Source organism: Notothenia rossii (genome assembly GCF_949606895.1).
Source record: "Notothenia rossii genome assembly, chromosome: 10".
Classification (NCBI taxonomy): Eukaryota; Metazoa; Chordata; class Actinopteri; order Perciformes; family Nototheniidae; genus Notothenia; species Notothenia rossii.
In genome coordinates, this window is record NC_136908.1 from 65,138,890 (window position 1) to 65,166,573 (window position 27,684).

The 27,684-nt window shown below is 45.3% G+C and overlaps 1 protein-coding gene across 1 annotated transcript; it reads right to left on the reverse strand.

The window, feature by feature from the left end:
* Window positions 1-918: 918 nt before the first annotated feature.
* tnpo3 (transportin 3) lies at window positions 919-27,564 on the reverse strand. Its single transcript, XM_079655121.1, has 23 exons — window positions 27,298-27,564; window positions 25,216-25,416; window positions 22,511-22,584; window positions 22,237-22,393; window positions 22,005-22,148; window positions 21,657-21,832; window positions 21,440-21,578; window positions 21,189-21,335; window positions 20,905-21,012; window positions 19,768-19,859; window positions 19,539-19,678; window positions 19,257-19,448; window positions 13,928-14,019; window positions 13,778-13,854; window positions 13,610-13,670; window positions 13,297-13,437; window positions 12,911-13,027; window positions 7,695-7,789; window positions 7,459-7,615; window positions 6,462-6,629; window positions 6,253-6,365; window positions 5,186-5,268; window positions 919-1,487 (listed from the first exon to the last, which is right to left on the reverse strand). Exons 1-22 carry the CDS (start codon window positions 27,412-27,414, stop codon window positions 5,208-5,210), a joined length of 2,769 nt encoding a protein of 922 aa, XP_079511247.1. The 5' UTR covers window positions 27,415-27,564; the 3' UTR covers window positions 919-1,487; window positions 5,186-5,207.
* Window positions 27,565-27,684: the final 120 nt, after the last annotated feature.

Here is a 27,684-nt window from a genome sequence, read left to right on the forward strand (position 1 = left end):
TTGGTCCCTTAAGGCAGCATCTCACTTGTTCTGTGTTGGTCCCTGAAGGTAGCATCTCCCTGGTTCTGAGTTGGTCCCTGAAGGCAGCATCTCACTTGTTCGGTGTTGGTCCCTGAAGGCAGCATCTCCTTGGTTCTGAGTTGGTCCCTGAAGGCAGCATCTCCCTGTTTCTGAGTTGGACCTTGAAGGCAGCATCTCCCTGGTTCTGAGTTGGTCCCTGAAGGTAGCATCTCCCTGGTTCTGAGTTGGTCCCTTAAGGCAGCATCTCACTTGTTCTGTGTTGGTCCCTGAAAGTAGCATCTCCCTGGTTCTGAGTTGGTCCCTGAAGGCAGCATCTCACTTGTTCTGTGTTGGTCCCTGAAGGCAGCATCTCCTTGGTTCTGAGTTGGTCCCTGAAGGCAGCATCTCCCTGTTCCTGAGTTGGACCTTGAAGGCAGCATCTCCCTGGTTCTGAGTTGGTCCCTGAAGGCAGCATCTCCCTGGTTCTGAGTTGGTCCTTGAAGGCAGCATCTCCCTGGTTCTGAGTTGGTCCCTGAAGGCAGCATCTCCCTGGTTCTGAGTTGGTCCTTGAAGGCAGCATCTCCCTGGTTCTGAGTTGGACCCTGAAGGCAGCATCTCACTTGTTCTGTGTTGGTCCATGAAGGCAGCATCTCCCTGGTTCTGAGTTGGACCCTGAAGGCAGCATTTCCCTGGTTCTGAGTTGGACCCTGAAGGCAGCATCTCCCTGGTTTTGAGTTGGACCCTGAAGGCAGCATCTCACTGTGACTTATTATGTCAGTGATACGATACTTACACGTTTAGCTCAGCAGATGATCTTATTAAACTCTTTATGATTGAAGTGAAAAGGAACTACAGGTGATGCTAACCGTTAGCCTCCCCCGACACACAGAGACACTGAAACAGGAAGTGACACTGTGGTTTCAGTTGTTTTTGTTTATTGTTTACAACAAGGCTACATCACCGATGATGTCATGGTGTCAGTCTCTCCGTCTCATTACCCAGAGTTCACTCTGTCTCGCTTTGTGGAAAAACAACTAAAAGTCAACCAAAGTTAAAAAGGTCAAAGGTGACGCCAAACCTCCAGCATTACGCCTCGCAGCCGCCGCTTGGCCAAGAGCATCATGGGAAATCTTTTGGCTCTTTGTATGGCACGGACAGAAAACATCACGACCAAAGTCCCAAAAATAAATCTTCTCTTAAAAACTGCTCGTCCACTGATGAAGACCCTGAACGCATCAGTGCACACCTGACCCCGCCCACCTGATCCGGCTGCAGGTGAGCTCAGGTGAGATCGGGGGGGGGGGGGGGGGGGGCGACGACGACGACTGTGTCCAATCAGTCCTCTCTGTCAGTCCTTCAGAGCGTTTTCCTGTTTCACATTCAAAGTCCTCCATCTTTATCTCCCTCACCTCCGTCACCTCCGGATCCTCGTCTGCAGTCGCAGCTTTTTGCCGTCACCTCTGAATGTTGGTCAACAAAAGATTAACCTGGAGAGCAAAACAAACAAGTCGTCTTAGTTACCTTCAGAGGACGTTTGCTACAGTTACCTGTGTATGTGGTTACCTGTGTGTGTGGTTACCTGTGTGTGTGGTTACCTGTGTGTGTAGTTACCTGTGTATGTAGTTACCTGTGTATGTAGTTACCTGTGTATGTAGTTACCTGTGTGTGTAGTTACCTGTGTGTGTGGTTACCTGTGTGTGTGGTTACCTGTGTGTGTAGTTACCTGTGTATGTAGTTACCTGTGTATGTAGTTACCTGTGTATGTAGTTACCTGTGTGTGTAGTTACCTGTGTGTGTGGTTACCTGTGTATGTAGTTACCTGTGTATGTAGTTACCTGTGTGTGTAGTTACCTGTGTGTGTAGTTACCTGTGTGTGTGGTTACCTGTGTGTGTAGTTACCTGTGTGTGTGGTTACGTCTGTGTGTGTGGTTACGTCTGTGTGTGTGGTTACCTGTGTGTGGTTACCTGTGTTTAGTTACCTGTGTGTGGTTACCTCTGTGTGTAGTTACCTCTGTGTGTGGTTACCTGTGTTTAGTTACCTGTGTGTGGTTACCTCTGTGTGTGGTTACCTCTGTGTGTGGTTACCTCTGTGTGTGGTTACGTCTGTGTGTGGTTACGTCTGTATGTGGTTACCTGTGTTTAGTTACCTGTGTTTAGTTACCTGTGTGTGGTTACCTCTGTGTGTGGTTACCTCTGTGTGTGGTTACCTCTGTGTGTGGTTACCTCTGTGTGTGGTTACCTCTGTGTGTGGTTACCTCTGTGTGTGGTTACCTCTGTGTGTGGTTACCTCTGTGTGTGGTTACCTCTGTGTGTGGTTACCTCTGTGTGTGGTTACCTGTGTGTGGTTACCTCTGTGTGTGGTTACCTCTGTGTGTGGTTACCTGTGTTTAGTTACCTGTGAGTGGTTACCTGTGTGTGTGGTTACCTGTGAGTGTAGTTACCTGTGTGTGTAGTTACCTGTGTGTGGTTACCTCTGTGTGTGGTTACCTCTGTGTGTGGTTACCTCTGTGTGTGGTTACCTCTGTGTGTGGTTACCTGTGTTTAGTTACCTGTGAGTGGTTACCTGTGTGTGTGGTTACCTGTGAGTATAGTTACCTCTGTGTGTGGTTACCTGTGTGTGTAGTTACTTGTGTGTGGTTACCTGTATGTAGTTACCTGTGTATGTAGTTACCTGTGTGTAGTTACCTATGTGTAGTTACCTGTGTGTGTGGTTACCTGTGTGTGTAGTTACCTGTGTGTGTAGTTACCTGTGTATGTAGTTACCTGTGTGTGTGGTTACCTGTGTGTGGTTACCTGTGTGTGTAGTTACCTGTGTGTAGTTACCTGTGTGTAGTTACCTGTGTGTAGTTACCTGTGTGTAGTTACCTGTGTGTGTAGTTACCTGTGTGTGTGGTTACCTGTGTGTGTGTGGTTACCTGTGTGTGTGGTTACCTGTGTGTGTGGTTACCTCTGTGTGTGGTTACTTGTGTGTGGTTACCTGTGTGTGTGGTTACCTGTGTGTGTGGTTACCTGTGTGTAGTTACCTCTGTGTGTGGTTACTTGTGTGTGGTTACCTGTGAGTGTAGTTACCTCTGTGTGTGGTTACTTGTGTGTGGTTACCTGTATGTAGTTACCTGTGTATGTAGTTACCTGTGTGTAGTTACCTGTGTGTAGTTACCTGTGTGTAGTTACCTATGTGTAGTTACCTGTGTGTGTAGTTACCTGTGTATGTAGTTACCTGTGTGTAGTTACCTGTGTGTAGTTACCTGTGTGTAGTTACCTGTGTGTAGTTACCTGTGTGTGGTTACCTGTGTGTGGTTACCTGTGTGTGTGGTTACCTGTGTGTGTGGTTACCTGTGAGTGTAGTTACCTGTGAGTGTAGTTACCTGTGAGTGTAGTTACCTATGTGTAGTTACCTATGTGTGGTTACCTATGTGTGGTTACCTGTGTGTGTAGTTACCTGTGTGTGTAGTTACCTGTGTGTAGTTACCTGTGTGTAGTTACCTGTGTGTAGTTACCTGTGTGTAGTTACCTGTGTGTAGTTACCTGTGTGTAGTTACCTGTGTGTAGTTACCTGTGTGTGTAGTTACCTGTGTGTGTAGTTACCTGTGTGTGTAGTTACCTGTGTATGTAGTTACCTGTGTGTAGTTACCTGTGTGTGTAGTTACCTGTGTGTAGTTACCTGTATGTAGTTACCTGTGTGTAGTTACCTGTGTGTAGTTACCTGTGTGTAGTTACCTGTGTGTGTAGTTACCTGTGTGTAGTTACCTGTGTGTAGTTACCTGTGTGTAGTTACCTGTATGTAGTTACCTGTGTGTAGTTACCTGTGTGTAGTTACCTGTGTGTAGTTACCTGTGTGTAGTTACCTGTGTGTGTAGTTACCTGTGTGTAGTTACCTGTATGTAGTTACCTGTGTGTAGTTACCTGTGTGTAGTTACCTGTGTGTAGTTACCTGTGTGTGTAGTTACCTGTATGTAGTTACCTGTGTGTAGTTACCTGTGTGTAGTTACCTGTGTGTAGTTACCTGTGTGTAGTTACCTGTGTGTAGTTACCTGTGTGTAGTTACCTGTGTGTGTGGTTACCTGTGTGTAGTTACCTGTGTGTGTAGTTACCTGTGAGTGTAGTTACCGGTTTGTGTATGTAGTTACCTGTGTATGTAGTTACCTGTGTGTAGTTACCTGTGAGTGTAGTTACCTGACCTGTGTATGTAGTTACCTGTGTATGTAGTTACCTGTGTGTAGTTACCTGTGTGTAGTTACCTGTGTGTGTGGTTACCTGTGTGTGTGGTTACCTCTGTGGTTACCTGTGAGTGTAGTTACCGGTTTGTGTAGTTAACTGTGTGTGGTTATCTGTGTGTGTAGTTACCTGTGTGTGTAGTTACCGGTGAGTGTAGTTACCGGTGAATGTAGTTACCTGTGTGTGTAGTTACCTGTGTGTGTAGTTACCTCTGTGTGTGTAGTTACCTGTGTGTGTGTTACCTGTGAGTGGTTATCTTTGTGTGTAGTTACCGGTGTGTGGTTATCTGTGTGTGTAGTTACCTGTGTGTAGTTACCTGTGTGTAGTTATCTTTGTATGTAGTCACAAACACAGGTAAAACAGGTGACAGTTACCTGTGTGAAGTTACTCGTGTGTGAAGTTACCCGTGTGTGAAGTTACCCGTGTGTGAAGTTACCCGTGTGTGAAGTTACCCGTGTGTGTAGTTACCCGTGTGAGTAGTTACCCGTGTGAGTAGTTACCCGTGTGTGTAGTTACCCGTGTGTGTAGTTACCTGTGTGTGTAGTTACCTGTGTGTGTAGTTACCTGTGTGTAGTTACCTGTGTGTAGTTACCTGTGTGTGTAGTTACCCGTGTGTGTAGTTACCTGTGTGTAGTTACCTGTGTGTGTAGTTACCCGTGTGTGTAGTTACCTGTGTGTGTAGTTACCCGTGTGTGTAGTTACCTGTGTGTAGTTACCTGTGTGTGTAGTTACCCGTGTGTGTAGTTACCTGTGTGTGTAGTTACCTGTGTGTGTAGTTACCCGTGTGTGTAGTTACCCGTGTGTGTAGTTACCCGTGTGTGTAGTTACCCGTGTGTGTAGTTACCCGTGTGTGTAGTTACCCGTGTGTGTAGTTACCCGTGTGTGTAGTTACCTGTGTGTGTAGTTACCTGTGTGTGTAGTTACCTGTGTGTGTAGTTACCTGTGTGTGTAGTTACCCGTGTGAAGTTACCTGTGTAGTGAGAAGGTCGCAGCTATCGGTACAGTCTGGTGAACTCTCTGATGGCCCAGCACACCTGTTTACACTCCTCCGCACTGAGGACCACAACAAACATAAACATTAGACCAAACCACTTCCTGTTTAGAGTTCAGGTAAACTCAGGTGTGTTGCTGTTGATTAGTGTTCAGGTGAACTCAGGTGTGTTGCTGTTGATTAGTGTTCAGGTAAACTCAGGTGTGTTGCTGTTGATTAGTGTTCAGGTAAACTCAGGTGTGTTGCTGTTGATTAGTGTTCAGGTAAACTCTGGTGTGTTGCTGTTGATTAGGGTGCAGGTAAACTCAGGTGTGTTGCTGTTGATTAGTGTTCAGGTAAACTCAGGTGTGTTGCTGTTGATTAGTGTTCAGGTGAACTCAGGTGTGTTGCTGTTGATTAGTGTTCAGGTAAACTCAGGTGTGTCGCTGTTGATTAGTGTTCAGGTAAACTCAGGTGTGTTGCTGTTGATTAGTGTTCAGGTAAACTCAGGTGTGTTGCTGTTGATTAGTGTTCAGGTGAACTCAGGTGTGTTGCTGTTGATTAGTGTTCAGGTAAACTCAGGTGTGTTGCTGTTGATTAGTGTTCAGGTGAACTCTGGTGTGTTGCTGTTGATTAGTGTTCAGGTAAACTCAGGTGTGTTGCTGTTGATTAGTGTTCAGGTGAACTCAGGTGTGTTGCTGTTGATTAGTGTTCAGGTAAACTCAGGTGTGTTGCTGTTGATTAGTGTTCAGGTGAACTCAGGTGTGTTGCTGTTGATTAGAGTTCAGGTAAACTCAGGTGTGTTGCTGTTGATTAGTGTGCAGGTGAACTCTGGTGTGTTGCTGTTGATTAGTGTTCAGGTAAACTCAGGTGTGTTGCTGTTGATTAGTGTTCAGGTAAACTCAGGTGTGTTGCTGTTGATTAGTGTGCAGGTGAACTCTGGTGTGTTTCTATTGATTTGTCCTGTGTGCACCTCAGGCTGACAATACACATGTCCTACTGTTCATAAAGGGTTAGGGTTAAAACACCTTTACATTGATTAGTGGTGCAGACTCAGGTGAGCTCACCTGGTGACCTGTTTGTGGAAGTCAGTCAGCTGTTTGTGAGTGACCGTCACCGCACCCCCCGACGTCTCCTTAGGCAACGCCTTCAGAGCGTTTTCTAACCAGCGGCAGAACGTCTGGAACAGAGTTTAGAAACACAGGGTTATTATTCAGACCTGTAGGGATCAGACCCCCTCTGATTATATTTACTGATAATAACCCCCCCCACTCACCGGACGGTCGAACAGCATCACCTCCCACAGCACCTCGGCCACGTCGGGCAGGGTGTAGGGGGGGAGGCAGAAACAGCAGGAAGTCATCAGCTGGGTGATCAGCTGCTGGCCGTGCTGCCCCATGGCCTGGCCAATCAGCTGCTTCCTCAGCTCAAAGTCCTCTTCGTGCTGCACACACACACACACACACACACACACACACACACACACACACACACACACACACACACACACACACACACACACACACACACACACACACACACACACACACACACACACACACACACACACACACACACACACACACACACACACACACACACACACACACACACACACACACTATTCACTGACTACTAGAGATGTCCCGATCCGATCACGTGATCGGGGATCGGAGTCGATCACGTATTTTTTTTAATTATTATTTTATTTAATGTTACAAAACAAAAATGACCATGTTCAAGTCTTAAAGTCATCCTGAGGCCTTAGTTTTGGTTTCAAATGACACGACATCATGTATGTGTTGCTTCTTTGGGGCTTGTTTTCATAGACCTGCTTATTTCTCTCAAATCTGGCAACAGAGTGGGCGCAGTGTCTAATTGTAGCAATAAGCTAACGAGCACTGATAAGCTTTATTTTGTTTTGATCCAATGCTGCTGTGAAAGAAAGAAGCTATATCCATGTTGGATAGAATGGGTAGTTGGGTGCTGTCATTTAAATAAAAAAACAACCTTAAGGGACAACTTGAATGATTTTTCCCTTTCTTTTCTCTTAATGCACTGCATAAAGATCGGAGAAAATCGGTATCGGCAGATTGTCAAAATCAAATGATCAGAAGCAAAAAAAGGTGATCGGGGCATCTCTAGTCTCTACACCTGGTTCCTGAAGGCTATTCATGTCGTTGGAGACCCCCGTGTGGATCAGGTCTCATGAACTGCATACACATATTACTCCCTAGGCCCGTCCCTACACCTGGTTCCTGAAGGCTACTCACATCGTTGGAGACCCCCGTGTGGATCAGGTCTCTCATGAACTTCATGACGCTGCAGTTTGCGTCGCGGTGGTCCAGAGACGCTGCTGCCACGGCGCACTGGATGATGTGAACAATGATGCTGCTGCTGAGCAACGTGACCGGACTCCTCTGCACAAACCTGACACACACAGACCAGACAGGTAAATATCAGACAGACGGGTGGATGTCAGTGAGACAGGTAGATGTGACAGGCTTACCTGGTGGCTAGTCTGAACAGGTCGTCCACGGTGTCCGGATGGTTCCTTAGACCATTCTGCATCTCCAGCAGCTGGAAGGTCGGCATGCACAGAGCCTGAAGGGGGGGAAGGGGGGGGGGGGGGGGGGGGGGTCATCAGGAGAGTCTGTAGGTGTGCGTGGGTGTACCTGGTCTACAGGCGTGTGTACCTGGTCTACAGGTGTGTGTGTGTGTGTGTGTACCTGGTCTACAGGCGTGTGTGTACCTTGTCTACAGTAGAGATGTTAAGATTCACCGATTCGCATCGGTGCACCGGCATAAACGTTCAAGATGCGAGTGCACCGGTTGAAAGAGTGCACATCGGCTACAGTTTGGGTTGAACTCGCGATGCATCGATTGCGTAGCGTCTTTGCATCGGTAAAAAAACGATTCATTCATATAAAATCCCCTTATCTTGTCAACGCTCAGCAGAGACGATCTTTGATATTTGCTTCGCCACTACGGAGAACGAGAGTCTCAGTTATCAACACACACGGAAGTTCAGGAGAAAGAGAAACACAGCGCACCGAAAAATACCTACAAATCAAACGTTTGGCAACACTTCGGATTGTTCAAGAAAGACGGTGTAAAAGTCCTTTATGCTATATAGTTGAGCGCAGGTCATGGAGAGTAATAAGGTATCCGTAGACCTTTGTATGAGGTGTCTTTATTACAGGTCTACAGCCATGATACATAGATCCGTCCTAGATGCGGACTTGCATACACACAGTATCACTCCGCAGCCGCACCCCATCAGTAACGTCCTGATGGTATATGTGCGCGGCACTATTACTACAGACGGTCAACTTGAAAAATCACTCGCAAATTGTTAACGATGCCGAGCCGCTTTAAATTACACAAGTAGTACGAGGAACTTAGCGACGCACATAAAGAGGCGACATGGGGTCTGCGGCTGAAAAGAGAAACCTGAAAGTGAGACATATGAGTTAAATCACTCAGTGAGGTGTTCTGTCAGAGAGAGGTGTTTAGCTTACAGCAGCCTGTGACGGCCAATAATAATTTAAATGTCTTCCTCACTGTAAGCAGTTATGAAATACCTGTTTGTGAAAGGTTATTTGTTTTCTTTATTGTTCAGATAGAAACCACTGCTTTCTGCTCACTGGTGAGTTAGCCTCTGAGTGTTCAGCACATCAGGCAGCAGCTGGATGGGCATGGCTCTATGGTAGCTGTTATTTGCACATTGTTAATCATGAGCAATGCATCCTTACATTGTTTAACTGTGAGGTGTTATAACATTATACTCTGGAGAGCTTTTAAAAGTAAAAAAATAAACGGCATGATGGGATGTGCAGTACCAAATATGTAAAGCACTTTTTTGTTAATGTATGATTTGCTGCATATCAGGAATAAAACAAAAATCCTCTGTCGTACCATATTGAAGTATCATTATTTTTGCATCGTGTTGAATCGCATCGTACCGCCCCGAACCACATAATGTTGAATCAAATCGTATCGAACTGTATCGCAACAGGGGTGAATCGTATCGTATCATATCGCCTGGTGTTTAAAAGGTATCGTTAATGTATCGTATCGTGGCAACGTATCGAGATGCGCATCGCATCGGCCTCAGTGATGGAGATGCACATCCCTAGTCTACAGGCATGTTTACCTGGTCTACAGGCGTGTGTGTGTACCTGGTCTACAGGTGTGTGTGTGTACCTGGTCTACAGGCGTGTGTACAGATGAACAGGTATGAAATAGCCTATACAGATGTAGCACTTCATTTCAGACTCCAGCTTACAGCTTCCTGCCTACGGCCTGCCAAAGACCAGTATAGAGGAATGTTAAGCCCTCCCACTATTTTCCAAGAGGGCGTTGCCAGATTTTCAATTTCAGGTTTTAACCAGGAGATGGCGCTTCATTCACAAATACAGAAAGACAAGTTTCATGGACTTTCAGTTGTGTTTTGAAGAGCATTTGAACACATCAATATTTTAGATCAACTAAAGTATATCTAATCTTGTAATTCAATAATATAAAGTCTTTATATATTAAATAATCATAATTATAATGTAAATGTTTACGTTACACTTCTTTATTTGTTATGCTCATATTTAACCTTTACAATCGTTTGCTTTAATATGCAGTATATTTTTGTGTTTGCTTCCTCCTGCTCCCTTTCGGACACATACTGTATGATTTATTATTATTATTAATATGAAGATATTATTAAGATAAGATAAGATGTTACTTTATTGATTGAACATTTTAGTTTAGAATGTGCTGTCCCACGGTAATTCAGAAGGCTCAGAGGTCACATTCAGACCATTATTTAAAACAATAGGTGCTTTCACACCGTCTACAGTTTGATTTGTATAGAGGGAGCTCTGTGGCTGAATGGCCAGCGATTAGGTGCGGTGCATTTATCATAGGTGATCAGAGCTAACTGCCTGCCGTCAGATTTCATTTAAAAAACAGATCAGATTTTAAGACTATTTCTGCGCTCATAAAGAATGATAAGAATAATGCGTATTGAACTGGTTTCATTAATTAGTGAGTTTATTTAACACTAGAACCGCCAATCGGGTCAATTTGTGTGATGTGTGTTGTGTGTGTGCAATGTCACTTTTTTTCAATAAAATATTAAAGTCTCCCAGTCCGACTTTTCCTGAAAGTGTGTTATGTAGCACCCTATGTTGTTAAAAATGGCATTCTAATAGCGGGATTTGACGGGTTTAGGTAGGCCTATACAAAAACCTCTGGCGGTTCTAGTGTTAAGGTAATTAGGTACAGTAGAAGCCCTTTTTTATCAGTAACGAATTTAGCAGTTGAACATAAAAGTCAACTAACTGAGGGTCACTTGCAATGACAGTGTTGTGTCTAACTGTAAGCTTGTCACTCAGAGTAACCTACCGTTAATTTAGCTGCTGGAGAAGAAAGATCAGGGGGGGAGGGGGGGAGAGAGCTGTGGTTGATGGGCCATTAGTTGTGTAAATACACAGCTGAGAGCTGCCGTTTCATTCAGACTGTTTAAGAAACGGTAACAATGGACTATTTTTCTTAGCGGATGCATGTCAATTTAAATCAATACATACAACTATTTTCTAAATCCATAAAAGCATTTAAATTAATATTGGGAGTCATGTCGTTACTTTGTTGAGAATGTGGCCGTGTGATAAGCGGGATAATTTGCAGCGACTTGTTCCTTATGGGGAAAATAACACCCTTCATCCAGATGAGGATCCCTCCGCCACGCTTTGGGATCCTGATCGACGACGAAGCTCCATTAAAATATACATATTTTTGGTGAATTACTGAGTTTAGGCCCGTTAATAACGTTGTAATGAAGTTGAATACAGTATATTCATATGTGTCAGTGATTTCATGTCAATTCGGCGAACATAAACATAAATGATCGTGGTGAAGATGATTCAATTAGGATTAAAAATCCAGAGCCGGGCTGCATTTCCTCCCGTTCGTTTTTTTCGACAAAACATTATTTTGTTAAATAACAACATGTTGATGTTTTGTAAATGATTACATGTCTCTTATTTAGCACAGAGTATGATATCCGTGACATATGGATCTTAACAAAGTTCCGCTGTACATCCAGCGTACTGTATCTGACTTTATTTCACATGAGCTCCAGTGTGGAACCCCACTGCACCCCCTGGTGCCAATCGCGGCCCTCGCGTTTCAAACTGTCTGAAATGAATCGCTACATCTGTACCTGGTCTACAGGTGTGTGTACCTGGTCTACAGGTGTGTGTGTGTGTACCTGGTCTACAGGTGTGTGTGGGTGTACCTGGTCTACAGGCGTGTGTGTGTGTGTACCTGGTCTACGGGCGCGTGTGTGTACCTGGTCTACAGGTGTGTGTACCTGGTCTACAGGCGTGTGTACCTGGTCTACAGGTGTGTGTGTGTGTGTGTGTGTGTGTGTACCTGGTCTACAAGTGTGTGTGTGTGTGTGTGTGTACCTGGTCTACAGGCGTGTGTGTGTGTACCTGGTCTACAGGCGTGTGTACCTGGTCTACAGGTGTGTGTGTGTGTGTGTGTGTGTACCTGGTCTACAAGTGTGTGTGTGTGTGTGTACCTGGTCTACAGGCGTGTGTGTGTACCTGGTCTACAGGCGTGTGTGTGTACCTGGTCTACAGGCGTGTGTGTGTACCTGGTCTACGGGCGCGTGTGTGTACCTGGTCTACAGGTGTGTGTACCTGGTCTACAGGTGTGTGTACCTGGTCTACAGGCGTGTGTACCTGGTCTACAGGTGTGTGTGTGTGTGTGTGTGTGTGTGTGTACCTGGTCTACAAGTGTGTGTGTGTGTGTGTGTGTGTGTGTGTGTGTGTGTGTGTGTGTGTGTGTGTGTGTGTGTGTGTGTGTGTGTGTGTGTGTGTGTGTGTGTGTGTGTGTGTGTTTACCTGGTCTACAGGCGTGTGTACCTGGTCTACAGGCGTGTGTGTACCTGGTCTACAGGCGTGTGTGTACCTGGTCTACAGGCGTGTGTGTACCTGGTCTACAGGCGTGTGTACCTGGTCTACAGGCGTGTGTACCTGGTCTACAGGCGTGTGTACCTGGTCTACAGGCGTGTGTACCTGGTCTACAGGCGCGTGTGTACCTGGTCTACAGGCGCGTGTGTACCTGGTCTACAGGCGCGTGTACCTGGTCTACAGGCGTGTGTACCTGGTCTACAGGCGTGTGTACCTGGTCTACAGGCGTGTGTACCTGGTCTACAGGTGTGTGTGTGTGTGTGTGTGTGTGTGTGTACCTGGTCTACAAGTGTATGTGTGTGTGTGTGTGTGTGTGTGTGTGTGTGTACCTGGTCTACAAGTGTATGTGTGTGTGTGTGTGTGTGTGTGTGTGTACCTGGTCTACAAGTGTATGTGTGTGTGTGTGTGTGTGTGTGTGTGTGTTTACCTGGTCTACAGGCGTGTGTGTGTACCTGGTCTACAGGCGTGTGTACCTGGTCTACAGGCGTGTGTGTACCTGGTGTACAGGCGTGTGTGTACCTGGTGTACAGGCGTGTGTACCTGGTCTACAGGCGTGTGTGTACCTGGTCTACAGGCGCGTGTGTACCTGGTCTACAGGCGCGTGTGTACCTGGTCTACAGGCGCGTGTGTACCTGGTCTACAGGCGCGTGTGTACCTGGTCTACAGGCGTGTGTACCTGGTCTACAGGCGTGTGTACCTGGTCTACAGGCGTGTGTACCTGGTCTACAGGCGTGTGTCTGTGTGTGTTTACCTGTAGCATGTCGAGCAGGCCCTGCCTACAGCCCTCCTCCATTCCGTACTCGTCCACCAGAATGCTCCCCAGGTACAGGAAGCAGGAGTGTGGATACACCTGGTACACACTCACCATCTGGTGACAATAGACAGCACACAGGTGTGTTAGTTCTAAACCGTGGACAGGTGTGTTAGTTCTAAACCGTGGACAGGTGTGTTAGTTCTAAACCGTGGACAGGTGTGTTAGTTCTAAACCGTGGACAGGTGTGTTAGTTCTAAACCGTGGACAGGTGTGTTAGTTCTAAACCGTGGACAGGTGTGTTAGTTCTAAACCGTGGACAGGTGTGTTAGTTCTAAACCGTGGACAGGTGTGTTAGTTCTAAACCGTGGACAGGTGTGTCTCACCTGCGTGACGAGTGGCTGCAGCAGGTTGGCGGATCCCTTACCGACACACCTCACAGCGAACCTGAGACAGCGACAGCAGCGCTCCACGATCCTGTTATCAGCCTGATGAGTGTTCAGAGTGTCTGACAGCACGGGCCAGATCTACAGGCGAGATATCACACAGAGAGGAGATATCATACATTACAGGTGAGATAAGTTCATAGAGGTCTGACACCATCTGCTCAACGTGATCAATGTTAGTTATTTAATAACATAGGTTTTATGAGTAGATATTAAAGGACTCCGGTGGCTTCAGGAAAGCGCAGGTGTTTACCTCCTGAATGACTTTCTGACAGGGATGAGTCTGTCCATTCTCTACGATGGGGTTTGTGTGTCTGAAAGGAAAAACAACAGGTTAAAGGTCTGTGGCTTCTTTAATGTATATTATTATTATTTATAATGCCGTCACTTAAGTTATAAATGTGACCACAGGTGAGCTCACCTGAAGATAACTGCCAGTCTGTCGAGCCACACGGTGGGGTCAGCTGATTTACCGTTAGTAGATTCTTCAGACAAAAGCTGAAACAAATTCCAGATTAGTTTAGACATTGTATTTCATTCGGAATTTACCTGCGGGGTGGGGGGGACTCACCTTTTTAAGAGCCAACACCTGAACAGCACAGAGGTCAGAGAGACACTCTGCGATCTTCTCCAAGGGAAGACGAGCCAAGACCAGAGCCGTACCTGTACAGGTAAACAAACAGAGTAAAACACCTGAGGCCTGTACTACGAAGCTGGTTCTCTTTTTAGCGGGCTAGATCTCCATGGTAACTGATGCTGAGCGGCTAACCTGCCCCGGAGCAGGTTAGGTTGCAGGCTAAGAGCTCAACTCAGTGAAAGCACTGCCTGCTGACCAATCAGAGCTCAGTGTGCGGAGTTTAAAGCGATCAAGTCATATTACAGGAGAAAGGAAATACAGAAAAGCTGCCGTTGCAGAAAGACGGCCGGCAAAAATCAGCGACTGTGTGAACGTGAACATGAATAGAATATCACCTCCCATCTTCAGAGCAATCTGACTATTATAACATTAGCGTTAAGAAAGCTTACTTAAATATCTGCCACAACATAAGTAACCGGATCAGAGTAACATTAAGTACAGTCCGCGGCATATCACATCATAATGTATCACAGGGGTAGACATTAAGGGTAACTCCGGGCTGGTGGAATTGTATTATCACCTGCCCCACCATTGAAACCACTGGCCCCCCCATTGTAACCACTGGCCCCCCCATTGTAACCACTGGCCCCCCCATTGTAACCACTGGCCCGGAGCATTCGTCCAAAATAAATGGACTAATAATGAAGAAAATGAACACATTTGTTGCCATAGTAATTTATGCACTAACTACATTATTACAACATTTGAATCATCAGTTCTTCCTCATTTTTCTCAATTGTTCAGATTTGGTTTATTAAAATAATGATATTGTGGTTATTGTTCAAAAATGTCTGCTTATGAGTATTATTATTTGTATAATGCGCTTTCTGCCTTCCTGTCATTAGGAGATAGAAATATGTATTAGATGAGATTAGAACCTTCATTCTCCTGCTGGGACATTTCCCTAAAGCCAATACCTTTATATGTTCTACTCTTCACTTCCTGTCAGCAGAGGGCATTGATGTACAGAGCCGACAGAAGACCTTGTTTATATTGGCATCATATTGAGAGGTGCAGTGACGCGTCCTAAACCAGGAAGTAAGCTGCTGGTTCCCTCGACAAAGAGCAATGGGATTTCTCCACAGGGTTTTGGAAAATAGCTGGAAATAAGATCTGTGGAAAACAAACCTGTTTGATAAATGCACGTTTTATTCAGCCGGTTAATCTCCACATGTCTACCCTACTTTTATAATGTTGGACTAATAAATCTAATCGATAGATTATAAAAGGTTTTAGGACGCGTCACTGCACCACTAGAAGCCAACTCCATCGATCAAGCTGAAACTTTCTCTCCCTCTTCTTCTCATGCTCCCTGTCACTCTCCTTTAACTCCTCCGGTGACTTTCTTTTATTTGAAGATAGTTTTTTGCCCGGCGCTTGGCCGGTTACCGCTGGTATTAAAAACATTTAGGCGAATGGTTAGGTGGCGCGATAGTCTGTAGTGAAGGAGCGCGCTCCCGTTCACGGGAGCCTGCTCGCGCTGCGCTCCGCAGCAAACAGCTGTTTGCTTTCACCCAACAAAGACAACCGACTCACGAAACGCTCTGTTGTAGCGTTAATAAACGAAACAATTTAACTAAATTAGTAGTCAAAATACCAATACCACAGGACCATTCTTTTTTTGAAAGCAATATATTTTTAGTGGCCCGAGCGGGCAAGTGGAAAGTACGTTATGCTGCCCGGGATGTGTAAATAGTGCTTCCGGGCCAGCGGGCCATTTATAATGTCGAGCCCTGTATCATATTTCCTTATCTGAGTCAGCTGAGCCGTATCTGGCCGTGCAACACTCACAGTGTCACATACTGTATGCAGAAGGATTATTTGAAGCAACACATTAAGTTGAGGAAACACTCGAGTCAAATGTAATGAAAGTCAGATGGTGTCTTAGACGGGGCAGTGATATCATAAACCTGTTCATGTACGCATTCAAACACTTGTTCTGTTACCAGCTGTATTCACCTTGCAGGTGCAGCTATGTGGCTTTGATCCTGGATCAAGTGTTTAAGTCATGGATGTTTAAAGTTTAACTTCTTCATATGTCTAATATTCAGTGATGCAAACACAGGTATGGTGAAAAAAGAGATTACTATTCGAAGCAGAAAAAAAACAGCGTAATATACCATCTGACAAAGGCCTGCGCTATCATGCTTCAATTAACTGGCTGTTCTTTATCATTTACCCAGATCAATAGAGACAGAGATGTTACGTTATAAATCAAGGGGTTTTATTATTATTTACAGCAGGGGGGGGGGGAACCTTTTTCCTCTCAATTTGTACAACATCCTCCGAGGGCCGTACAAATGATTGAACTCAACCTCTGCTTAAAAAAACTAAAATCACAGCCCATTCATTTGGCCTTTCTTTCATGCTGTGCAAAGAACAAGCAACCTCTGAATCCAGATATCTCACCATGACTCACGTGTGCACGCACGTGCACGGTGTGGCATGACCACCACAACACAAAGATATGGACACAAGATGTGTGCAAATGTATTTAGTATCCTATCCATGTGAACATGATTTAAGTGGGGGGGACCTCACCTCCTCTAGGGGGGACCTCACCTCCTCTCGGGGGGACCTCAAGGGAAGATTTTTTTTAAATATTGAAGTTAAAAGCATCAATCTGGTGCACTTTGAGAGTAACATGAGGAGATCTATGGATACATCTCTCAACACCCATATGAAACAGAACTGTAAGCACATTTTCCTTTTTGGATATTTTATAAATCTCTCCCCTTTCAAACTCTATTCTTGTTATTTTTAACAACTTTTTTTTGTTACTGTCATATAGTATTCTATACCTGTTTTTCATAAAGACTCTAATGTCTCCTTAATAACTATAATGATCATATCAAGGTGTGCCTGAACCTCACTGAGCTGAGGTTATCTGAGCCTCTCAGGAGAGAGCTCTCTTCCACCTGGTTGTAGAAAAGCTCTTTAAATCCGTTAGCATAGCTAGCTAACCAGATGCTAATAACAACAGATCGCCACTGTGCTTAGGACTAAAGACACAGCCACGCAAACACTGCGGCATGTACGGCTCCTATGGGTACTGCAATATTTGAAGAGCTGGAGCGGCGTTCCGATGCTCTCCGTTACTCCTTTCAGACGAGACCTAACCACGTGAAGACCTATGGTGAAGACACGTTACGCTCGTGTTGTGTTCAAGGAACCTGTCCTTGGCCAGGAAAAACAGGCACTCGCTTGTTTAATTATTTTGCGATCTAGATTTCTTCTTCTTTTTTGAAGTGAGAAGTTGTCCGTCCGTCCGACTGGACTGACCCCCCCCCCCCCCCCAAAAACGAAAACTCTGCGGTTCTCCACGAATTACACACGTCACCCAAATCAGCGTTAAAAAAGCAGGAGGCGCCGAAAAGCAACTCATTTGCATCACTGAATATTATAGTTGACTTTTCATTCAGGAAGTATGACGCTGCGCTGTCAGTACGCTTCTCCATGTTTGTGATTGGTCGAATGCTCCAGATACCACCCCTTTCATGTGAACGCGCTCCTAACTAGATAGGACACGGCTGGCTTGAGCGATCCACTTGATAACCAGCGTTGTAGGACCGCTTAGCGAGAACGCGTATGTTTTGGATTAGGCCAACCGGCTAACTCAAACATATCCAGGTTAGGTTGAACCGGCCTCGTAGTACAGGCCTCTGGGGACCAGAGCTCTACCTGTACAGGTAAACAAACACTGTGACACACCTGAAAAATAGAGAGAGATCTACGTGTAACTAGGGCTGGGCGATATATCGAGTTTACACGATACATCGTGGATTGCACTCCATGCGATGTCGTAAATGACCACATCGTGAACATCGAGTATTATGTTGTCAAATCAATTTCCCGCCGCGGCCAAAATGAGCTTTCCTTTCTCCCTCATAGACACAGTCACACACGCAGGCACACACGCAGGCCCCGTCTAACTTGCACACAAACATTACACACATGCACAGTGACAGAGAGCAGGGCTCGACATTATAAATGGCCCGCTGGCTCGGAAGCACTATTTAGACACCCCGGGCCAGCATAACGTACTTTCCACTTGCCCGCTCGGGCCACTACAAATATTGCTTTGAAAAAAAAAATGTGTCCAGTGGTATTGGTACTTTGACAAGCAATTTTGTTAAATTGTTTCGTTTATTAACGCTACAACATAGCGTGAGGCGGTTGTCGTTGTTGGGTGAAAGGCAAACGGGAGCCAGCGCGAGCAGGCTCCCGTTTGCCCGTGAGCGCCGCGCAAAAAACTATCTTCAAATAAAAGAAAGTCACCGGAGGAGTTAAAGGAGAGTGACAGGGAGCATGAGAAGAAGAGGGAGAGAAAGTTTCAGCCAGCTTGATCGATGGAGTTGGCTTCTAGTGGTGCAGTGACGCGTCCTAAAACCCTTTTATAATCTATCCATTAGATTTATGATTTGAAAATTATAAAAGTAGGGTAGACATGTGGAGATGATCCGGCTGAACAAAACGTGCATTTATCAAACAGGTTTGTTTTCCACAGACCTTATTTCCAGCTATTTGCAAAACCCTGTGGAGAAATCCCATTGCTGTTTGTGGAGGGAACCAGCAGCTTACTTCCTGGTTTTAGGACGCGTTACTGCACCTCTCAATATGATGCCAATATAAACAAGGTCTTCTGTCGGCTCTGTACATCAATGCCCTCTGCTGACAGGAAGTGAAGAGTAGAGAATATAAAGGTATTGGCTTTAGGGAAATGTCCCAGCAGGAGAATGAAGGTTCTAATCTCATCTAATACATAGCCATTCATTACATGTCTAATTCCTGATAATGACAGGAAGGCAGAAAGCGCATTATACTAATAATACTACTCGTAATAATAGCAGACATTTTTGAACAATGACCACAATATCATTATTTTCACAAACCAAATATGAACAATTGAGGAAAATGAGGAAGAACTGATGATTCAAATGTTGTAGTACAAGTAGTAATGTAGTTAGTGCATAAATTACTATGGCAACAAATGTGTTCATTTTCTTCATTATTAGTCGATTTTTTTAATGCAGACATATGTTGCAGGGACTAGAGTCATCATTCTGGCGTGACTGTAAACATCAAGGTTTTTTTTTTTTTAGAGGACATTTCAGAGTATCGCGATATATATCGTATATCGCGATATAATCAGTAAATATTGCGATATCATTTAATGACCATATCGCCCAGCCCTACCTGTAACCCTAACCCATTGTGACTCACCTGTACAGGTAAATAAAAAACATTGTGAGCCCTCACGTACCTTTGAGCAGTCCTACGGCAGCCTCGGTGGATAGGGCGAAGGTGTCAAGGGCCCGGGCGATGTCCAGCAGTCCCTGGAAGTGTTGGGCCATGTGGTCTCTGCACACCGAGCAGATGTTGTGGATCGACTTCGCCGCCGCCGACGCCAGAGGCTGTTCCCTGAGTCCTTTCATCAGGTAGTTCAGGACGGGGTCTGACAGGAAGAGCAAACACACAAAATAAAAGTCGTATCATCGGGCACTTCAGGTCTGACAGGTCTTAGATTCAGACGGAGAACCCTTACCGAGGAACCTGGGGTTTCTGTCGACCACTTCGCTCATCTCTCCCACCAGCTCAATGCTCGTGAATCGGACTGCTATGTGTACCGTCTCAGGAAGTAAGACCACCTGCTGCAAAACCTCAGCGAGTGTGGGGTTGTTTTCTCTGCAGAACCACAGATTAATCATCACCACAGATCCAGAGATCATTCATCATATAAATGTGTTCTGATGACCATAAAGCAAAGAACTCACGGATCAACGCTCTTAGCAATCGCAGCCATGATGAACAGAACGGCCTCTGTCACCTCCCAGGACGGGTTTCCTTCTTTCAACGTCGAATACAACTGAGAACAACAGAGAACATCTTTAGAGAAGGAGGTACAGAACATCTTTAGAGAGTAGGAGGTACAGAACATCTTTAGAGAGTAGGAGGTACAGAACATCTTTAGAGAGTAGGAGGTACAGAACATCTTTAGAGAGTAGGAGGTACAGAACATCTTTAGAGAAGGAGGTACAGAACAGAGTAGGAGGTACAGAACATCCTTAGAGTAGGAGGTACAGAACATCTTTAGAGAAGGAGGTACAGAACATCTTTAGAGTAGGAGGTACAGAACATCTTTAGAGAAGGAGGTACAGAACATCTTTAGAGAAGGAGGTACAGAACATCTTTAGATTAGGAGGTACAGAACATCTTTAGAGAAGGAGGTACTGAACATCTTTAGATTAGGAGGTACAGAACAGAGAAGGAGGTACAGAACATCCTTAGAGAAGGAGGTACAGAACATCCTTAGGGAAGGAGGTACAGAACATCTTTAGAGAAGGAGTTACAGAACATCTTTAGAGTAGGAGGTACAGAACATCTTTAGAGAAGGAGATACAGAACATCTTTAGAGAAGGAGGTACAGAACATCTTTAGAGAAGGAGGTACAGAACATCTTTAGATTAGGAGGTACAGAACATCTTTAGAGAAGGAGGTACAGAACATCTTTAGATTAGGAGGTACAGAACAGAGTAGGAGGTAAAGAACATCCTTAGAGTAGGAGGTACAGAACATCTTTAGAGAAGGAGGTACAGAACATCTTTAGATTAGGAGGTACAGAACATCTTTAGAGAAGGAGGTACAGAACATCTTTAGAGTAGGAGGTACAGAACATCTTTAGAGTAGGAGGTACAGAACATCTTTAGAGAAGGAGGTACAGAACATCTTTAGAGAAGGAGGTACAGAACATCTTTAGAGTAGGAGGTACAGAACATCTTTAGAGTAGGAGGTACAGAACATCTTTAGAGAAGGAGGTACAGAACATCTTTAGAGTAGGAGGTACAGAACATCTTTAGAGAAGGAGGTACAGAACATCTTTAGAGAAGGAGGTAGAGCACTGTTTCAGGTACCTGAGAGAAACACTCCATGGATCCAACCAGAAAAATTACGTCTTTGACGAGGTCAGAGACTCTCATCCTGAACTCTCCAAAATCATCCGTATCCTCCGGGATCCCCTCCTGTTGGGTCAGATTACAGTTACACAACCAGAGAATTCACAATTACCCACAACCAAGGAACAGAACACAACCACTGAAGCCTGGTGTCTAATCCAGACTAAAGACCGTTTCTCTTGACCCTACGTATGGTTCTTAAACAGGAAGTGGAGGCTCAGAGGTGGTTCTGATGGACTCACGTGGTCTGGGTCCAGCTGACAGTGTCGGGCCAAACAGTGCAGAAGTCTCTGGATGTATGGTCTGAAGATGGTGTGAAGAGCGGCATCGTTTATTTTATACAGATGTTCTCCGAGTCGGTACCAGAAGTTAAAGGAGATCTCCACCACCTGTATCAGAACAGAGACCCAAATGTAAAAACGAAGGATAGAATTGAGAATGTAATGACATTTGAACGCACCGTGAAACTGCGATTTTATTGCTTTATTTGTACCTCGTATTGCGGGTGTCCTGCACAGATCAGCAGCAGCTCCAGGGTCCGCAGGTCTCCCATCCCCTGGCCCGGACTCCGGACTGTGGTCTCCAGGAAGGTCTCGCAGAGCTCGGTGAAGATCCGGCAGTAGTTCAGGACTCTGAAGAAAGAGGTCAGAGTGAGTGGGGCTGATAATGGCTCTAAGCAGAATCAGAATCAGTTTCCAGTTGTTCCTCACTTGTCCAGGTCTTCCCGAGCCACCGCCATGTGGTACGCCGTCTCCAGCGTCAGGACGCCCTGGAAGAGCTGCAGGGCCAGACCCATGTTGGTGTCCACGTTCTCGATGGCGTACAGCGCCGAGCAGACGCAGTCAGACGCCGCCTCGTGGAGGTTTGTGGAGGTTTCATCCCTCTGCTGTGAAACACAGAAGCAACATGTCTGTTAGAGACAGGACCAACGGACCCATCAGGAGCTTTACCTTCTGAATCCACCACAGCCTTTCTGTATGTAAACGTCTTTCATGGACATCCAACAGGAAGCACACGTTTCCAGGGGGTTCAGAGATTAGGGTATCAGTGTTACTCACCAGGACTTGGAAGAGGACCATGAGCAGCTGATTCCCAGCCATGAAATTGCTGTCCAGGACTCCCAGGTTGAACCAGCTCCCCAGACAGCGAAACACTTTAATCAGCATCTTCTCCTCCGTGCCCGCCTTCTCCACACAGGAAGTCTGAAACAAACCCAGCAGTGAGGTTAGAGCAAGCCTGACACTATATTTAAACAAAGGGGGTAAATATATATTTATATATATTACTGACCAGCAGCGTGACCACGGTGCTGGAGTAGTACGCCAGGTCTTCGATGATTTCCGTCCTCCGGTTGGCTCCGATCCTCAGAGAGCGGCTGTGGACCTCCTCCGGCAGAACGGTGAGGATCTCTATGAGGAAGGGCATCGAGCTGATGTCATTGTTGTACCTGGGAGGGGGGGGGGGGGTACGGACAGGTGAGTCAGGACACACCTTCTTACAGGTCAACATTAGTGCAGGTGAAGTTTGTGTTATCTTTCTGCTGTGAAGTTGTGTGAATTCTTACTTTTCTATGAGTGTGTGAACACATCCCTTCCAGGAGGCCATCTGGAGAGCCAGATCTGCGATAGCTAGAGCCAGCTGAGGAATAGCAGAATAAAAACATCAGGAAAGAGGTCCAGAGACACTTTGATGAACTGGATCAATACATCAGGAAAGAGGTCCAGAGACACTTTGATGAACTGGATCAATACATCAGGAAAGAGGTCCAGAGACACTTTGATGAACTGGATCAATACATCAGGAAAGAGGTCCAGAGACACTTTGATGAACTGGATCAATACATCAGGAAAGAGGTCCAGAGACACTTTGATTAACTGGATCAATACATCAGGAAAGAGGTCCAGAGACACTTTGATGAACTGGATCAAAACATCAGGAAAGAGGTCCAGAGACACTTTGATGAACTGGATCAAAACATCAGGAAAGAGGTCCAGAGACACTTTGATGAACTGGATCAATACCTCAGGAAAGAGGTCCAGAGACACTTTGATGAACTGGATGAAAACATCAGGAAAGAGGTCCAGAGACACTTTGATGAACTGGATCAAAACATCAGGAAAGAGGTCCAGAGACACTTTGATGAACTGGATCAAAACATCAGGAAAGAGGTCCAGAGACACTTTGATGAACTGGATCAAAACATCAGGAAAGAGGTCCAGAGACACTTTGATGAACTGGATCAAACATCAGGAAAGAGGTCCAGAGACACTTTGATGAACTGGATCAAACATCAGGAAAGAGGTCCAGAGACACTTTGATGAACTGGATGAAAACATCAGGAAAGAGGTCCAGAGACACTTTGATGAACTGGATCAAACATCAGGAAAGAGGTCCAGAGACACTTTGATGAACTGGATCAAAACATCAGGAAAGAGGTCCAGAGACACTTTGATGAACTCGATCAAACATCAGGAAAGAGGTCCAGAGACACTTTGATGAACTGGATCAAACATCAGGAAAGAGGTCCAGAGACACTTTGATGAACTGGATCAATACATCAGGAAAGAGGTCCAGAGACACTTTGATGAACTGGATCAAACATCAGGAAAGAGGTCCAGAGACACTTTGATGAACTCGATCAAACATCAGGAAAGAGGTCCAGAGACACTTTGATGAACTGGATCAAACATCAGGAAAGAGGTCCAGAGACACTTTGATGAACTCGATCAAACATCAGGAAAGAGGTCCAGAGACACTTTGATGAACTGGATCAAACATCAGGAAAGAGGTCCAGAGACACTTTGATGAACTGGATCAATACATCAGGAAAGAGGTCCAGAGACACTTTGATGAACTGGATCAAAACATCAGGAAAGAGGTCCAGAGACACATTGATGAACTGGATCAAACATCAGGAAAGAGGTCCAGAGACACTTTGATGAACTGGATCAAACATCAGGAAAGAGGTCCAGAGACACTTTGATGAACTGGATCAAACATCAGGAAAGAGGTCCAGAGACACTTTGATGAACTCGATCAAACATCAGGAAAGAGGTCCAGAGACACTTTGATGAACTGGATCAAACATCAGGAAAGAGGTCCAGAGACACTTTGATGAACTCGATCAAACATCAGGAAAGAGGTCCAGAGACACTTTGATGAACTCGATCAAACATCAGGAAAGAGGTCCAGAGACACTTTGATGAACTGGATCAAAACATCAGGAAAGAGGTCCAGAGACACTTTGATGAACTGGATCAAACATCAGGAAAGAGGTCCAGAGACACTTTGATGAACTGGATCAATACATCAGGAAAGAGGTCCAGAGACACTTTGATGAACTGGATCAAACATCAGGAAAGAGGTCCAGAGACACTTTGATGAACTGGATCAATACATCAGGAAAGAGGTCCAGAGACACTTTGATGAACTGGATCAAACATCAGGAAAGAGGTCCAGAGACACTTTGATGAACTCGATCAAACATCAGGAAAGAGGTCCAGAGACACTTTGATGAACTGGATCAATACATCAGGAAAGAGGTCCAGAGACACTTTGATGAACTGGATCAAACATCAGGAAAGAGGTCCAGAGACACTTTGATGAACTGGATCAATACATCAGGAAAGAGGTCCAGAGACACTTTGATGAACTGGATCAAAACATCAGGAAAGAGGTCCAGAGACACATTGATGAACTGGATCAAACATCAGGAAAGAGGTCCAGAGACACTTTGATGAACTGGATCAAACATCAGGAAAGAGGTCCAGAGACACTTTGATTAACTGGATCAATAAATCTCACTTAGTTTCAGCTCATGATGAAGCTGGGTTTTGAAAAACTCTTAACACTTCCTTTTTGTTTTGTTGACTTCCTCCTCACTGAAACCAGCAGCTGATGCAACCAACATGTCACAAGTTAGAAAACACTTCCTGTGCAAGTGTTACCTTTAAAAAGGGAACTAGTTATCTTTACCTGTAGAGGAACTAGTTATCTTTACCAGTAGAGGAACTAGTTATCTCTACCTGTAGAGGAACTAGTTATCTTTACCTGTAGAGGAACTAGTTATCTTTACCTGTAGAGGAACTAGTTATCTTTACCAGTAGAGGAACTAGTTATCTCTACCTGTAGAGGAACTAGTTATCTTTACCTGTAGAGGAACTAGTTATCTTTACCAGTAGAGGAACTAGTTATCTCTACCTGTAGAGGAACTAGTTATCTTTACCTGTAGAGGAACTAGTTATCTTTACCAGTAGAGGAAGTGGTTACCTGTGTGACGATGATGGGTGACAGGTCTTTGAGGTTCTGGATGTGGGTCAGAAGAGAGTCTCGCAGTGCATTGTGGGTCTCGGGGGGAAGCTCGTAGAAGGACGTCTGGATCTTCATCTTCATGGTCTGAGCAGCAAAGTAACAAGACTCCACGTCCTGCTTCAGCTGCAGCAACTGGTCCGCGATCTCCCAGGCGTACATCTGTGGGACAGGAAGTGATGTCATCAACACAGCAGCTTGTGTCTCTTCACCATAAGCAGCTAAAGCACTGTTTTTTTACACACACACACACACACACACACACACACACACACACACACACACACACACACACACACACACACACACACACACACACACACACACACACACACACACACACACACACACACACACACACACACACACACACACACACACACACTTAAAATAGTAAATTCTCTGTAAATTAATCGCACCTTTTCAATCTGTTCTAAATATTCCTTAGAGGGATATTTTTCATGTTTTGAATACTCTTATCAACATATGACTGCACACATATGCTTTATGCAAATGTTTTTTATTATTATTTGAACAATGAAAAATGTTCTCATGAATATTAAACACAACAACCTGGAACCTCTCTCTCATACAATAATACAATACAAAGTGTGTGTGTGTGTGTGTGTGTGTGTGTGTGTGTGTGTGTGTGTGTGTGTGTGTGTGTGTGTGTGTGTGTGTGTGTGTGTGTGTGTGTGTGTGTGTGTGTGATGGATCGTTGGAGCTATGTGCAACTCAAGGCATGCTCGAACGGGAGCTGCCCTGAATGCTGCAATCATGTTGCTCTGTCTACCTGTGCAGGTACAGCTCTATCTACCTGTGCAGGTACAGCTGTCTGTAAACAACTCATGTGATGTTTGTAGTTGTTATGATGATGTGTCACATTGCTGTTGGTCACACACCAACACACAGCAGGTAGGGGTTACCTGAGTGACTAAAGATAGAAACAGGAAGTAGTTTGAGCCCCACCCTGAAACAAACTGCACCTCAGCTGCTTCAGTATTATTATTATTATTATTATTATTATTATTATTGTTGTTGTTATTATTGATTCATTTTCCAACATGAGCAGTGCATAGTTATATTTACAGTATATCAGATGTTCAGGGTTCTTCAGAGACATAGTCTACTACCTACCTGTGTGATGATATTATTAATCTTTCAATAACCAACACGTGTAACTGTTTAATCAGCGCGTCTCTCAGAAATCTATCTGTGGAGAGTCTGCTTTTTAACATGAGTTATTAACATGTCTTTCCGAGGAGCTGGAGAATCTTTACTGCTAACAAGGCTAACAAGCTATATTTGGCTGTGATAACTTTACTGACTGACACCATACATGCTAACAGAGCTAACAAGCTATCTTTAGCTGTGATAACTTTACTGACTGACACCAGACATGCTAACATGCTAACAGACCTAACATGCTATCTTTAGCTGTGTTAACTTTACTGACTGACACCAGACATGCTAACAAAGCTAACATGCTAGTAGGCCCGCTGAACTCCTCAGAGACCGGAACCTCGGACAGAAACTCGGATCTAAACTGCATTAAATCACGTTAACAAGCCGCCTCCATGATGTTCCTGTCAGAAGCTAACAGCTAACAGCGATCTCTATATGCAGTCTGTGTGGTCCATTCATTTAGCTTAGCTTAGCTCAGCTCTGATGCTAGCGGCTCTGAGCTGCGCACTTCGGATCCTCCGGTCTCTCTACTGGACCAGAGGAACCACAGAAAACCGTTCCGATTGCCCGGAATAGACCCTCCTCCCGGTCCTCACTGGTCTCTGGGTCTAACCCTCTAGTCCATGTTTCCGCATGTTTCAGCACGTTTTCTCGGTTTTCTCCCCCCCACCCCTCCTCCTCCCCCGGTTGATCTCCCCGGTGTGTCTCTCTGCAGCTAGCCCTCTCGTTTCCCCGCAGTTTCTCTCTCGTATCTCCGGTCCTCTCCCCTCTCCCCGGTCCCCTCTTCCCGGTCCCCTCTTCCCGGTCCTCTCCCCTCTCTCCCCGGTCCTCTCCCCTCTTCCCCCGGTCCTCTCTTACCGATCTCTGCAGCTCCCCCAGCCACACGGAGGCCCTCTCTTTCCCCGCCGGGTCCGGGTCGTGGTACAGGGCCTGCACCGCCTGGAATACAAGGGTCAGGTTGGGCTTACCCTCCATGTTCTGTATATGTCTGTATATATTTATATAAAACAGATGAATGTATTATTATTATTCTCTCAGAACTACACGGTGACGACCGCCATCTCACAGGCTTCCCGCGTGCAACCGCTAACTCGTCCCGACAGGAAACACAGACAGGAACATTAGTTCCGCCCTGTGTATCCCACCGGAGAGTTAACGCATAGCTTCTCAAAAATAAAGTTAATCTGATATGTTTATGGATGGCCAGAGAAAGGGTATTAATGAACATACCCGGAAGGTACAGCT